Consider the following 14,759-nt stretch of genomic DNA (forward strand, 5'->3'; position numbering starts at 1 on the left):
AAAACTTAATCACTTAAAAAAATGTAAGTTTTTTTTTTAATATATACATGTAAATGCATGCATATGGCCTTTAATTGGCCTAGACTACTTTCCAAAAAGAATACTTTAAAGTAGTTCTCTTACGTAAAAATTCTAAAACTTTTATTTGAAAAAAAAATTTCTAAAACTTAGTGCCCTCCACTTGTAATATCATTTTCTCTGAGAGAGATAAAAATATCCTTTTGGGAGGAGAGAGAGGGGACAATTTGGGGACAAATGCAAATGAAATAAAAATAATTCATTTGGGAATAGGACATTGCCACAAGAATTATTATTAAAAAATTATACAAGAAATGTGGTATTTGGCAATAAGGATGAAAACCACTCAATTATATATATATATAAAGATTACATTGAAAATAGTGGGTTCAACCTTAAAATCATCACATAGAAGCCAAATTCCTCTTTGATAATTTTGCCTCCTTAATTATTGTAAAATGCATCACTATAAATGTCATTCTTTCATTTCAACTCTAAGTTTATATTTTCAGTAGGGATGGAAATGTCAAAATCTCAATTTTATAAAAATATCGATAGAAGATCGATATTGGTAGGTATTTCTAAAGAATTGTCAACATAAAAAATTCATAAAAACTATTTAAATCAAGAAATAAATCTTTCACAAATTTTAAATAAGTTAAAAGTACTAGTATTAATATTATAATGTTCATATTAGTGACATTTTGTTGATATTTTTAAATTTTGTCGATTTTTTAAAGATATTAAGAAAATATTGATTCACCTCTCATGTCAATGTGGAACTTATAAACATATAGAAATATCAACATGTCGATTAAAATTTAATAATATGGTTTAGATTCATAATTACCCCGGGATAAACTACCACAATATTTTGACCTAAAAAAACCCACAAAATTTGTAGTACTATACTCTCTGTAGCACTGTTACAAATTTTAGTTTACATCATAATTTTAGAACTCATGTGCATGTTTCTCTCTTATACTTATGAGTTTGTATAGATTTCGTCTTTTAATTTTAACCTATCGATATAGTCTCTGAATCTTAAAAAGTATGATAAAATTATGATGTGTACCTCTGGTACATAATAATATTGATGTTATCAACAATTAAAAAGAACTAGTTAACCATAAGATTTCAAAATTAAATTTTTTTTATTTACTCCATTTTGATCATTGGGGTCGGTTTACTCTGTTGAATCAAAATCTAAATCGATGTATAGATTGATGGTTCAACATTAACTTTGTCAAAAAATCAAAAAAATCAAAAATTGAGTCAAATCAATATGTTTCCACCTTATTTAATAATTACAGGGACTTAGGACCACCGAAGAATTAATAAGTTAAATACGGATCGAAAAAAGTTGAAATATTTAAAAGTAGACGGACCATTAAAAAAAATAAGGATGTATCTGAAAACAGAAATTTGAAAAATGATTCAACGAAAATATATTGTATTTTTTATTTTCAGATATATGTTTGGAGATGTTTTGTAATATATTAATGAGTCGTTGGTCACCAACTAAATATTTAGTTTAATCTAAAATATTATTAATTTATTTATTAACATAAATGTTATAAATTTGGTTATAATTAGTATTTTACAATATTATATAATTTATAATATATTATATTTTACCTGTTTTAATTTTAACAAGAATGAAATAAATTTATAAGATGAAATAATGTATTTTTGTCAAAGTTTTTATCTTTTTAAATATAATTTACATTTTTAAGTTTTTGAATTCAAATTTTGAAAACACTAAAAACATACCATTATTTAGAATTTTCACTATTTAGATTACAGAATCTCAAAATAATTTTCGAAAACAATCTAGATATTCATTAAATTCATTTGATTCAGATGCCCTACCAAAACTGCCCTGAAAATTTAATCTTCTGTAGTAGTGAAAATTTACAAGTATGAAAAAAAAAAGTGAAAAATAAAAAATAAAAATTGTGGTGTTTATGTGCCCTTTTGACTTTTGTTGAAGTCATTAGTGGGACCACAATATAGAGAGGAATAATCTAGAGAACGGCTTTTATACCCTGTCTGCAGGTTCACCCTATTCTTCTTGTTCCTTCTTTCTGATTGGTTACAAATTCAATAGTCAAACTTTTGACTTTTTTCAGATTTTTTTTAATTTTATTTTTGGGGAAGGATAGAATATAAGAGCAAAAATCCCATGTTTGCCCTTTATTTGGGCGGCTTGTTAATGTCACCAGTGAAATGGTAAAGGGCCGATTCGGTAATATTTTTGTTACTTTTGTTTCGTCTCTTAATAAATAGAAATAGAGTTTTATTTTATAATTATTTCTTATTTATTGTTGTTTTATTGAATAAAGAAAAAGAAGTCTAACATGTTTAATAATTATTTCTGGTGTCTCGATTTTTAAAAATTTAAATAAACAATGTAAAGTTTTATTTGAAAATTAATTTTTAAATTAAATATTTAAATGTATCTTATATTTATTTTTTATGTATTTTATATACCAAACATATAAAATAACATTTTTATTTATGTTTTGGAGAGAGGTGGAAACGAGATAAGAAATAAGAAATTTGATTTTGTCGTTCTTAAAGTTCTTACACAATTTTTAAAACATTTATTAAAAATGAACAAGAAACGTGTATAGTTATCCAAAGATGTTTCTTAAAAACTAGAAAAAAAAAATAAGAAATGAGTTGATTATGTGTCTAACCTTTATAAATGAATTAAAAATTAATTTATAAATTTTGATGATTGTGTTTATTTAGGTCCGTTTAATAACAACTTTTCTCAAAGTTTTCTATTTTGAAAGATTATAGGCTTGGTTTCACCCCAATTTTTTTTAGTATGTTTTTCACTATTTTTTTAAATGCAGATTTTAATTCTTATAAAAAAAATTAAAAACATTTTTTTTAGTTTCCAAAATCTGAAAAATGTTTTAAAAAGTAAATAACAAAAAAAAACATAAGAGAAAATAATATTTATAAGTTTCATTCTCAAAAATAAAATGATATTTTTTTTAAAAATACAGACACGAAAATGAATGTGTTGTACACGACCTCCAAAAAGTATAAGAATCAAAATAATATTTAAACATTTTTTTAAATACACATTTGAATTCTTAACTAAATTTTAAATATATTTTTTTATAGAAAATATTTTTAAATATTAGATAACAAAATAAAGAAATACATAAAATAAATAATATTTATAAACTTAATTTCAAAAACAACAGGTTCAACAAGTTTTTTTCTCTAAATTTTAAAATTTTCAAGTATCAAACTTTTGAGATGTGAAACTATTTAGCTTTTTTTTTAAAAAAAAATTCAAATCATGCATGGAAATCAAGATAAAGAAACAATTAATCTTCCTCAAAATAATAAATAAACTGAAGGATGTGAATCCCGGAGCGGAAGCGAACCGTTGTTCGTGAAATTTGGGAAACAAAATCACAACGTGCAAGAAGAAAATACAGAGGAAAAGATACCTTTGAAGAACGTTTCTTCAATGATTTCCCAATGAACACCACCAAACGACCTTCCTTACTATCCTCTTGGGTTTCGAGAACACGCTTGTGGGAGCGTTTCTTTGGAATGAGAGGGAGTGTTGAGAGAGATCTTGAGAGAGATGGGAGTGTTTTCTTTTTCTGTTCTGTAAAAAAAATTGCAGAACCTTTCTGCAACCCGTTTAACAAAGAAAAAAGAAGCTGCCCACGTCATACCAACTTCCCACTCCCCTGCAATTTTGTAGGAGTTTAATATTAATATAAATATTAATATTAATAATATATATTTATAATATATATATATATATATATATCAAATAATTAACACTTAAATATTTATCACATAAATAGAATCATATTCTATAACATTTCTCTCGTATAACCTATAGTTTTAATGTATATCTTATACACATTATTTTTAACCTATAGTTTTAATATGAATCTTATTCATATTAATTTTATTTGAATCTCATCCAAATAATTTCTCTCATAATATATAGTTTTAATTTATAATTAACTATATATTATAATGTATCAATATACATATAATCCCTTAAGAAATTTGAACAGTTCAAATTCTTCCAAAAACTTGATCCTCGTTTTACCCGTTATGAGCTAGCAAGGGGACCTAATGGACCTACAGATCCGAAGCTCCAACGATACGAGATTAATTGGTCAAACTCATTGACCGGGTTAATCAACATTCGTTAACTACGGGTCACTTCACTAAAGACCCGCAGTTGCACTCTTCTCACTGCAGAATGTTTTCGTGTCCATGGATATACGACCATAAATGACGAGTCAATCCTTCACGAGTGCTCGTAACTCAAGTTGGGTCAAATTACCGTTTTACCCCTGAGTTATATCTTACCCCTTAAATACCACTGTTCCTCTAATGAACAACCCGATTATGGTCCGACCAATAACCGAAAGTCCCTCTCGAGCCAATGAGAGGGTGGGACCCCTTGTTTAAGTCCCAGAGTCAGCATTTAAGAGAACACTCATCTACTCCCCTAAAGTCGGAGAGGAGTGAATTCCATCTTGTGAAGTTATGTTCTCAGTTCCCCACTCGGTCTCGTCTCCAAAATGGTAGGAATATTGAGTCGGCAACTAAGAAACAGATCAAAGGACGAGCCCTCACGGGCAGGAGTCCATAACTCACTCAGGATTGAGAATGAGTTGTCTGGTCATCCTAAGAAACAGTAATCTATTAGTTAACGGTGTTACATCTAAAGATTGGCCATTTCGTGGTCCGGTCTTATACAAACTCATTGTATAAGATACCCCCACTCGCATGTCTCCACACGAACGACCTGGATCGAGTCGTCTGTAACCTTTACAGAGTGGGCCGATACCCCCACTCGCATGTCTCCACACGAACGACCTGGATCGAGTCGTCTGTAACCTTTACAGAGTGGGCCGTATCCATAGTGTTGCCAGGATAAGGTACCCAGCCTTATCCATATACTATAGACTCTTTAGGTTATTCACGGGACATTATCCACTTGTATATCAGGGTATATCAAATATATACTCAGTATATCAAATATATATCTCGTATAACAGGGGTATATCAAATATATACCCAGTACATATAATGTCCCGGTTACACTAAAATAGCCTCAGATGTTTAGTTTATTGGATTTTGGACAATACAATGCTATGAATTCAACAACAAATTTATTGAATAAAACTTTATTGAATATACATTTGTTTTTACAAAATACAAACTACGAGTTTAGGGCAACACACCCAACATAAACAATTAATAAAAATTTTGGTCTTATTACTAATTTTTAATGTACCAAACCCAATTGGTCAATATGGCATAACTAGTAGATTATTAATTGATGTATTAATCATATATATATATATATTTCATTTATATGTGTTGATAGTCAATTATAAGTCATTGATGGATGAATTTGAAAAAAAAAAATACTTGAAATTTAGAAAAAGTCTAATACAACTCTCAACTTTCAAGGGTGTGTCTAATAAGATCATTAGACGTTTAATTTTGTGATAATAAATCGCTAATTTATGAAACATCTTATAAATAATTATTTTTTTTATAACCTATTGATAGCTCTTTTAACTTTTGACCCTAAGAACAAGATACCTGTGTCCGTTCCAAAGTCTAAACTCGGGAGATATTAAGAGTTTTTGGTATATAAATTTACTTAAAGTTTAAATACAAGACCTCATACATGATACCACAAAGCATCATAGATGTACTTACTTACCGAAAGTAAGTACATTCCATAGTAGCCAATCATCAACATGACTAGTCGAGTTTTACTCAGGTTAAGTTTTAAGTACCTTTCAAGTTAAAGAAGTCGAGCTTATATTTTATAACTGGGTTGTCATTTATTGATAACTTAATAGTTTAAATGGTTAAAGTATTAATAATAACTTAAAGATCTTTGTTTTGAAGGATCACTTCCTTCCTTGAATTAAAATAAAGTTTGTTTTGCCATTACGACTTCGTTCAGTCCTTTATGAAAGTTTATGTATAGATGTTTGGGCATTTTGGATTCAAAATAAATGAGAGTGCAAGTGTACACCCGTCACAAGTAGTAAAAACGGAACGAGTATTCCGAGTATCGATCCTCAGGGACAAATGAAATCTTTTTATAGGAAATGTTAATGATCGGTGACTTTGTAATTAAATTTGGGGTGACAAACAATAAGGATAATGTTGGTTTTGATATTTAAAAACTCAATGCAATAAACACAGCCCAGTTACTTCAAATTAGCTAAAAATACACAAACTTTTTCCAACTAGGTGTCAGGCGCCTCTCATAAATTTTTTTCGATTTTACTTCGCCATCTTCTTATGTCTAAGTGATTTTGAAGGTTTAAGTCCATTCCTAAATATGTCTATTAGAAAAAAGAACTTAATTTAGTAAAAACCAACCGTAACCTTAGGTCGAGGTCCTATGTCTAGGCTACCCGAGCGAAATCTTTATGTCTAAAGTATTCCTCTCTAAAGTTAAATCAGTAAAGTTGTGAAAACGTATCAACCCTTTCAATATTGATGCTTGGTTAAAACATTAATTGGCCAAATCAAGTTTCAACTTATGGAAACAACTTTAAGTGATAAAATAGGAGAAAAAAACCTTTTGCCTCGTTGGATTTTAAAAAACTTTAACTAACTATCCATAACCGGGCTTGGGGAAAATAAATTTAGCTCATGATGATAAAGGAAAAACAGAATTTAATGTTCATGGAAGTAGACGACATAATTAAAGGATGAGTAGAATTAAAACAAGCTGGAAGGAAATTATGGAGTTGTAACCCGAATGACCCTAACCCGTTCTCTTTCAAGATTGGGGAGCAATACTCAGTCAATTCCACAAGGTTGTGTGATTACAACTTCGAAATGAGAGATAGAGAAAGAAATGAATATCAAGAACTTGTTGGAATTTTAATTAAATAAAATCAACCTTACAATTCTAGAATAACAAGCTGGAAATAAATAGTGAACTTGAAATAAGCAATGTTTAAAACAATAAAAACTCAAAAACTAAAAGAGAAAACGTAAATAAGCTGAGAAGTAAATGACTAAAGCTGAAATGATCACTTCGGGATGATAAATGAAGAGAATGAGTTGCTGAATTTATAGAGACTTCAAGGTGGTTAGGAAGTTGTGAGCTTTGTGGAGAGCCATCCATTTCAAACACATTTCGGTTGGATAGTTGTTGAATTGGCAACCTTGAATGTACGGAAGACACGTGGCAGAGCTTTGGAAGGCTTCAAATCACACCAAAACGTGTGTTTTACATTAGGGACAATCTCGGGATTGGGGAAGGCGCCAGGCGCCTAGCTCGATATTTTTCTTCACAAAAGTGTAATTTTCGTTAGAAATCAACTCTAAATGATGTAAAAACGTCCTATGTGCATGTATAACCCAAGATAACTTAAAATGAAAGGTTTTTGATACTATACCAAGCTTGAATCACGATTTCCGAGTTTAAAACGTTAGAAAATAGCACACATTTATCTTCTTTTTACCCTTATGAACAAGGGAAATCAATAGAAAACACATTTTATTATGGGATTGGTGTGGAAGGTACTTGAATATATATTCGACTTCTGATAATTACTGATTTCTTAATCACTGAGTTATGAGGATAGAGATATTTTATATTAATACCATCTCGTACAAGATTATAATAATTTTTTTTTTGTGGATAGAATCTAAGAGGAAATTACCAATTTCTTAACCACTGAGTATGAAAGAAAGTATAGCTCAACGATAATTGACATATATTTCAAACCAAGAGGTCGTAAGTTCAATCCAAAAATATATATAATTTTAATTCAATTATAAACATAACTCAACGGTAAAGACACTCGTTCCCTGGATATCATATATGTTAAAATCTTTCCCATCTTACTCTATTTTTTACTAAAAAAACGACTCTTTTAATTCTTTTCTTGAAATATAATACTAAATAATATTAGAAAATTGCTTAATAAGATTTCAATAGCAATAAAACATTAAACCAGAGCAATTAATTATGATATCATGTTTTCTTTTTAATTCACTACTAAAATAAGCAAATTATAATTAAAGAATCTTACATGTTATCATTTAGGATGTACATTAGTCATATCTCAACAATTATCATGTCTTATTTAATACATTAAAAAAATCATGTCTTATTTAATAATCATTGAAAATAATAATTCAATAATTCTGAAAATAAAAACTATATGTAGCAAGTTTTACTACTATAAATCTGAAAATTAATTATTGCTATCTATATATAAAGATCTATATGATATAAAAATTTTGTCATTTCTAAAATTAACAAAAAGAAACAAAAAGGTTTGATATTGAAGTTTTTAATAAATTTACATTTATAATTGAGGCACCCACAAATAATTCAGTTATCTTCTGTTGTCATGCCATTAAATGCTCATTTATAAAATTACATAAATAATATATTTTCAATAAATATTATTGATAGCAACGTTTTAAGTAATTTTATGGAAATGTTGTTATCTATGATATTTCTGAAATTTTATAAAAATAAAAAGTTGATAACAAATATTAAAATTAGCAAATAATATTTAAATAAAAATTATTAATATTGATATTATGGTGATATTATTGCCGATATTTTGTTGATGCATATTTTTATATTTTGTCTTTTTTTTTGGCTATATTATAGAAATGTCGATTCACCCCTCGAATTCATGGACGTACGAAAATTTCGACATGTCGATGAAAATTCTGTACCCAATATAGATTTAAATTTAAGATGAATAATTTGAGCAACAAATTTTTGTCGATTTCTAAATCGTCTTTAAAGAAAATGACCAATATTGCATAAGTGAAGAAAGCTAAATGTTATAAGCCAAAATTTCAAGGTTTTTGTAGTAGATATCGTCACAAAAAGAAATATTTAATGCATGTTCGATAGTTGTCCTTTGGTTAAAAACAATGAGAGAGTCTCTCAAATTTGCATCAAACAATTATTAATTAGAAGCAGATTTTCGAATTTGCATCCAACGGTTATTAGAGAAAATTTTATATTATGATGACCTAATTCGATAATTTGAGAGAGTTTTTTAATGTTTCAACGGGTCTTGTAATTCTTAATAGAAATCTCGTAAAGATAACTCGTTGCTTTATATGATTGTAGAACCAAACTACTCATTAGAAATATTTTTAAAATGTTTGGTAGGATAGTAGAAAACAAAACACAGTTTTCTTCTTTTTTTTTTTATCTTAAATAAAATTTTCTTATGCACGTTTAAGTCACAAATTTAGTTCATAATATTAATGATTATATCTATCTAGTTCATAAACTTCAAAATGTTTCAACACTGTCATTAAACTTTAGATTATAATGACGTGACATTCTTATAAAACAAACGTATGCTAATTTAGTTCAACAGAATAAACAAACCGCATGAGAAAATAAACAAAATAGAATGGCACGTGTGATCCATATGGTAACTTTTTTTTACTTCATTAGGGGCAAATCTAGTTGATGTGGGTAAAAAAAGATGGTAGAATTATTTCTTTATCATACATAATAATATATAGTGAGTGATGGATATGGCTTGAAGTTGAGCTTTCAAAGAGGGGACATCTTTTTGGATGGATTATTAATGATCACATGTGCTCTAACAATAACAACCAACACACTTATAGCCTTATATAGCTTGCTATCTTGTTGGCTTCCTAGTAAGAAAAAAAAAATCTTAAAAAGTTTTTTTTATAGAATAAATTCTAAGAACAAGTTTTTAAAAATTATGATCAAGTTTTTAGTAAGTAGGTAGCTAGTAGGGATGTCCATTTTACTGGTTGGGCTGGGTTCTCGTAAGGACCCTCCTAAATGGGGTGGGAAATCTCTGTTTAGATTCCTCGTGGGGCAAAAATGGGGGAAAGACTTACAACGAAGGGAATACGTTACCCGTCCCCCCCTCCCCTCGCGTCATTTTTTAATATATATATACACACACTAAAATAATTATACTTTATATATACATATACTAAAAATATCATATATTCTTCCCTACCCACCCACCGAATATATATATTTAAGAGAATTAGACCTTGTGAATGATGTTTTATCTCTAGAAATTAAGCCATTAAATAAAAACAAAATCAGGAAAATATATTTAAAAAATAAAAAAGAAATGGAGGAAAATTTCTTGTGGAGAACTCGATCCCCACAAAATTTCGTGGAGAATTTAACGAGGACGGAGAATAAAGTGAGGGGCCGGGAAGCCTTTCTGACTCTGTCCCACCCTGTGAACATCCGTGGCTAGTCATACTCCAATAATAATTAGTTGTGACTTCAAATGTTTGTCTAAACCGTTCGAAGATGTTGATTACTTTGTGTAACAATGTCATTTGCTACAAGTATCGTATGAGATTTATATTAAACAATATTTTAAAATTTTTGAACCAATTTTCCTCAAAAAAAATTTTTTTTTTGAACCAATTATTTTCTAGAAATTGAATGTAATATCTTACATATCATTGTTATAAAAAAGAGTAAAAATATATAATTTGAAATCGAAATAACAATAATGATAAAACACCCATTACTTTTATCATATAATTTTTTATTTAAAATTAAAAGAAAAAGGAACAAGAGAAAAAAAAAATTTAATAACACTAGTTTATCTTTTTTTTTTTTTTTTTAACTCAAGTTCATCTTCATGTTAGGTGTTTGGAATGTTTAAACGGGCCATGCATTTGAAAAGCCCAAGCCCAAGCCCACTCCATCATTTGATTTTTTTGACTTGTCACTATTGGGCCTTATGTTCTCAATCCCAACAGAGGCCCATTTTCAAAGCCCATGGTGCAACAAATAAGCATAGGTCTTAGACCATGGATTTTGGCACATATTGAGTTAAAAATGAGATTAGTACACAACTAGCCTATTTTAAGATTCAAATTACGTGAAAAATTAAAATTTTATGACGTAAAGAATTAAAGTTTTATGGATATTTCTTATCTATACTAATCAATAAAATCACTTAAAAGACCAAACATGTTTTTTTGACGACATTTCACATTGATGGGATTTTTTGTCAAAGGCTAATAATATGTTTGGCCAAAATCACTTTTATCATTTTCTAAAATCACTTATAAATTATCGTAAGATATTTAGATGTGTTTGGTTGGTATTAAAAAAACATAAATATGAAAATAAAGGATTCAATGAAAAAACATAGTTATATTATTTGTTTTCAATGTTTTTAGATATGTATTTGGTAGTAGATTTGTAAATTAAATATTAATTTTTAAAAAATGTTCAATAATGTTTTAGCAATACATTTGTAAACTAAGAGTAGTTAACAACTAAATATTTAGTTTAATCTAAAATAATATTAATTAATTTATCAACATAATTGTTATAAATTTTGTATAATTTATCACTTTACAATGTTATATAATTTATAATATATTATATTTTACATATTTTAATATTAAAAAATAATAATAAAATGAGTTTATAACATGAAATAATATATTTATCAATATATTTATTTTATTATAATATAATTCTACATTTTAAAGTTTCAAATTCAAAATTTGAAAACAATGATAATATAAAAATGTTGTTTTCAGAATTCACATTACTTGAATAATAAAATTGCATATTCACTGAATCCACATTTGATTAAGTAAATATGAAAATTTGAATCATAAAATTGCATATTCACTGAATCCACATTGGATTAAGTAAATATGAAAATAAGAAACAAAATTTGGATTGTCAATTATATTTTCAATCTAATAATTTCAATAGACAATGATGAGAATAATCTTGAACATGTCAAACCTCAAAATATGCTAGCTCGCTCGGTTACAAATTTTAAACTAAGAGGATTAAATTATAAGTTTAGGGGTAAGTTGGAAACTATTTGTATATTAGTATTCGAGTCGGACGACCCGGATCCAGACCCGGATATTGTTCGACCCGAAAGATGGCGATGGTGGCTTCTTCATAATGGATAAGAGATCGTCTCCTGCAGCAAAGAGAACTGCCATGTCTCTCTCTCTCCATCTGTAATTCTCTCCCTTCCGAAGCTCCATCTCCATAATCAATGGCCTCCAAGATTCTTCCTCAGGTACTCTCCCCCCTCGCCTTTTCACATTCTCTCCAAATTTTCCTTCCCCACTTCGATTTCATTCACTTCACTCTTCTTGTTTCCAGGCCGTATGTTCGATTCCGAGAAATCCCAAGCAATGTGCGCCGCGGAAACTAGGGTTTTGTTCCGCAATTTCTTGTAGTACTCAGGTTTCGTTTTCTGCTATTTCGTCGCGGTCGAGCTCAATTGGATGCCATTTCCACCGCTCTGTTGCGGCGCCGCTCAAGCGGGATTTTGTTGTCAGAGCTGAGGCGGATTCTGAAGCGGAACCGGAGGCGGCGAGTGATGAGCAAGAGGTTGAAGAAGCTCCCGAAGCAATTGCGGAGTCGGAGCCGCCGAGGAAGCCTCGAGTCAAGCTTGGAGATGTAATGGGGGTAATTATTCTAACCATTCTCCCCACTCCCCAACTCTATGGTGTTCTTCTTGCAAATTAATGAACGGAAAATTTTTGCAATTATAAGTGCAGTTTTATACGGCTTCTCCTGAATTATCTTCGATGATTCAAAACGTTTGAATTGTTACATAACATTTCAGCTATCAATCGTAAAAGTTTAGAATACAGGAATTTCCTCATTACCAGTTATATGGCATTTTTCAATTTAAATAGGGAATTGGGCCACCTAAGAAAAGATTAGTGACTCAAAATTTCTGCTTGCTTCTTAGAAATTCTGAGGAATTAGAAATTTTCAGGGACTAAATTGAAAAAGCAACCGGTTATTTGAGACTAAACTTATATTTAGCCTAATTTAGACCTGATTTTAGTTTTGTTGATTTTCCCCTTCTGGGTAGATACTTAATAAGCGGGCAGTTGAGGCATCAGAGAAAGAAAGGCCTGTTCCAGACATTAGAACTGGTGACATTGTGGAAATTAAACTGGTATATCTCATTCTCAATCTCTATAATCTGAACTCTTTGTAAGTGTAACGTTTTTTTTTTTAAAAAAAAAAAAACTTTTTTGTTTTTGAAATGTTATTACTACAGGAAGTCCCAGAAAATAAGCGTAGGCTTTCTGTTTATAGAGGAATTGTCATGTCAAGACAAAATGCTGGCATCCACACTACAATTAGAATTCGCAGAATTATTGCTGGTGTAGGTGTGGAGATTGTATTTCCGCTGTAAGTATTGAGTTCATCATTTGATTTCTTTCCAGAATCTAATTTTTACTCTGAAAAGTGCTCCATTTCAATCTCACTTGTTAATTTAGTCATTAAGCACATGTAGTATTTTGCTTCCCTCTCTCTCTTCCCAGTTTTTTTTTTTTTTTTTTCCTAAAGAATTCTGAAAAAACTATCTGGGTTTGGATGACCTGAGAAAGCTTGAACCTTGTTGCACATTTTGGTCTCTAATTTCTCAAACTCTTCTTTCCAGAATCTTTTCTCCATTTTAAACATAAAATGAGTGAAAAACAGCCAAAAATAGGAAGAAGAAGAATCACCTCACCACATCCATCACAATGATATGAAACCAGAACATGGGTCAAATATTTGATGGCCCCCTCTTAGCTTGATGAAAAGCAGGCTATGGCAAATCTATGTTAAAGGAATGAAAAGAAAATTTTGCTTGGCCTCACGTGTTATCGAAACTCGATGAAATGCAAATATTATGCAAATATTTGAAGTCACCCGTTGTTACACAAAGAAGAATCTGACGAGTGGGATGCCTGATTAATATTTTATTACCCGCTTAGTTCCTTCTGTGGGATTAGAACTAAAAGTATAGATTTGACCTCATAATGAACTCACTTCTACTGCAGGTACTCACCAAACATCAAAGAAATAAAAGTGGTGAGCCACAGGAAGGTGAGGAGGGCAAGGTTGTATTATTTGAGAGACAAACTCCCAAGACTCTCTACCTTCAAGTGAAACACCCCTAATGGCATCTCTTTACACTTTTGCCTTCCTGTCGAACGTCAACGTGTTGTATCTTGTTATAATTCAAAATTTCACGTTTCTTTTTTTTCTGGGATCGGACATTATTCTTCTGTGTTTACGTTATCCCGCTCTCCCCTATTAACATTTACTAGTTAAATTATAAGTATGAGAAGCAGGGGTCTAATGAAACATACTGTCCTGGATTCACAATCTCGCACCTGTCTGCAAGCTTCTTTACCAATGCCAATGCAATGTCTTGCCTTCTTCTTGGTTGTTCTTCCTATTTAACTTCAGAATCTTAGGTGTCTACCCTCAATCTTTGAAGACAGGAAGGTTTGGGCTTTGCATCCTTACCTTAAGATGCCTTAACTTCTAGCTTCTACTTTTATAGTCTGGTTTTCATGTCCTTAGTTGATTACCTGCATCTTTTTTGGGATTGTGGCAAGTCAAGGAAGAAAGCGGAGTTATTTCCTTCGGATCGACGAAGAATTGGCGCCATTCGAACACTCCGGATGTCAGTCGACACGATCAAAGGTCAGTTTCTATTTAACTTTGTTCTGAGTAGTGTTTTCTTCAGAGAGACCGCAGTGGACTAAGATCACTAACTGCAATGAAGCACTTTCTTTGCTCTTATTTGAAGCAAGTATTTACAAATTTTCAAAAGTTGCTTCTTAACTAACCTGAAGAAGTTGTTATAGGAGGTAATTCTTAACTTCATTGGTAGAGAAGAATCTTTCTGTTGTAGGCTTGT

General features: G+C 30.0%; 1 protein-coding gene across 2 annotated transcripts; it reads left to right on the top strand.

Annotated features, from left to right (window-relative positions):
- The first annotated feature begins 11,957 nt into the window (after positions 1–11,957).
- On the top strand, positions 11,958–14,272 carry LOC111022660 (Ribosomal protein L19 family protein). Of its 2 annotated transcripts, XM_022299854.2 has the most exons (5): positions 11,958–12,116; positions 12,203–12,511; positions 12,927–13,013; positions 13,119–13,252; positions 13,891–14,272. In XM_022299854.2, the coding sequence occupies exons 1-5, from the start codon at positions 12,093–12,095 to the stop codon at positions 13,997–13,999; spliced, it is 663 nt and encodes a 220-aa protein (XP_022155546.1). In that variant the 5' UTR covers positions 11,958–12,092; the 3' UTR covers positions 14,000–14,272. The 2 variants fall into 2 exon arrangements, with proteins under 2 accessions (XP_022155546.1, XP_087975064.1); XM_088118938.1 differs by lacking the exon at positions 13,119–13,252.
- The last annotated feature ends 487 nt before the right edge of the window (positions 14,273–14,759 follow it).

The sequence above is a fragment of the Momordica charantia genome, assembly GCF_013281855.1.
Source record: "Momordica charantia cultivar OHB3-1 chromosome 10 unlocalized genomic scaffold, Mcharantia_2.0 BLBB01000010.1, whole genome shotgun sequence".
In the NCBI taxonomy this organism is placed as follows: Eukaryota; Viridiplantae; Streptophyta; class Magnoliopsida; order Cucurbitales; family Cucurbitaceae; genus Momordica; species Momordica charantia.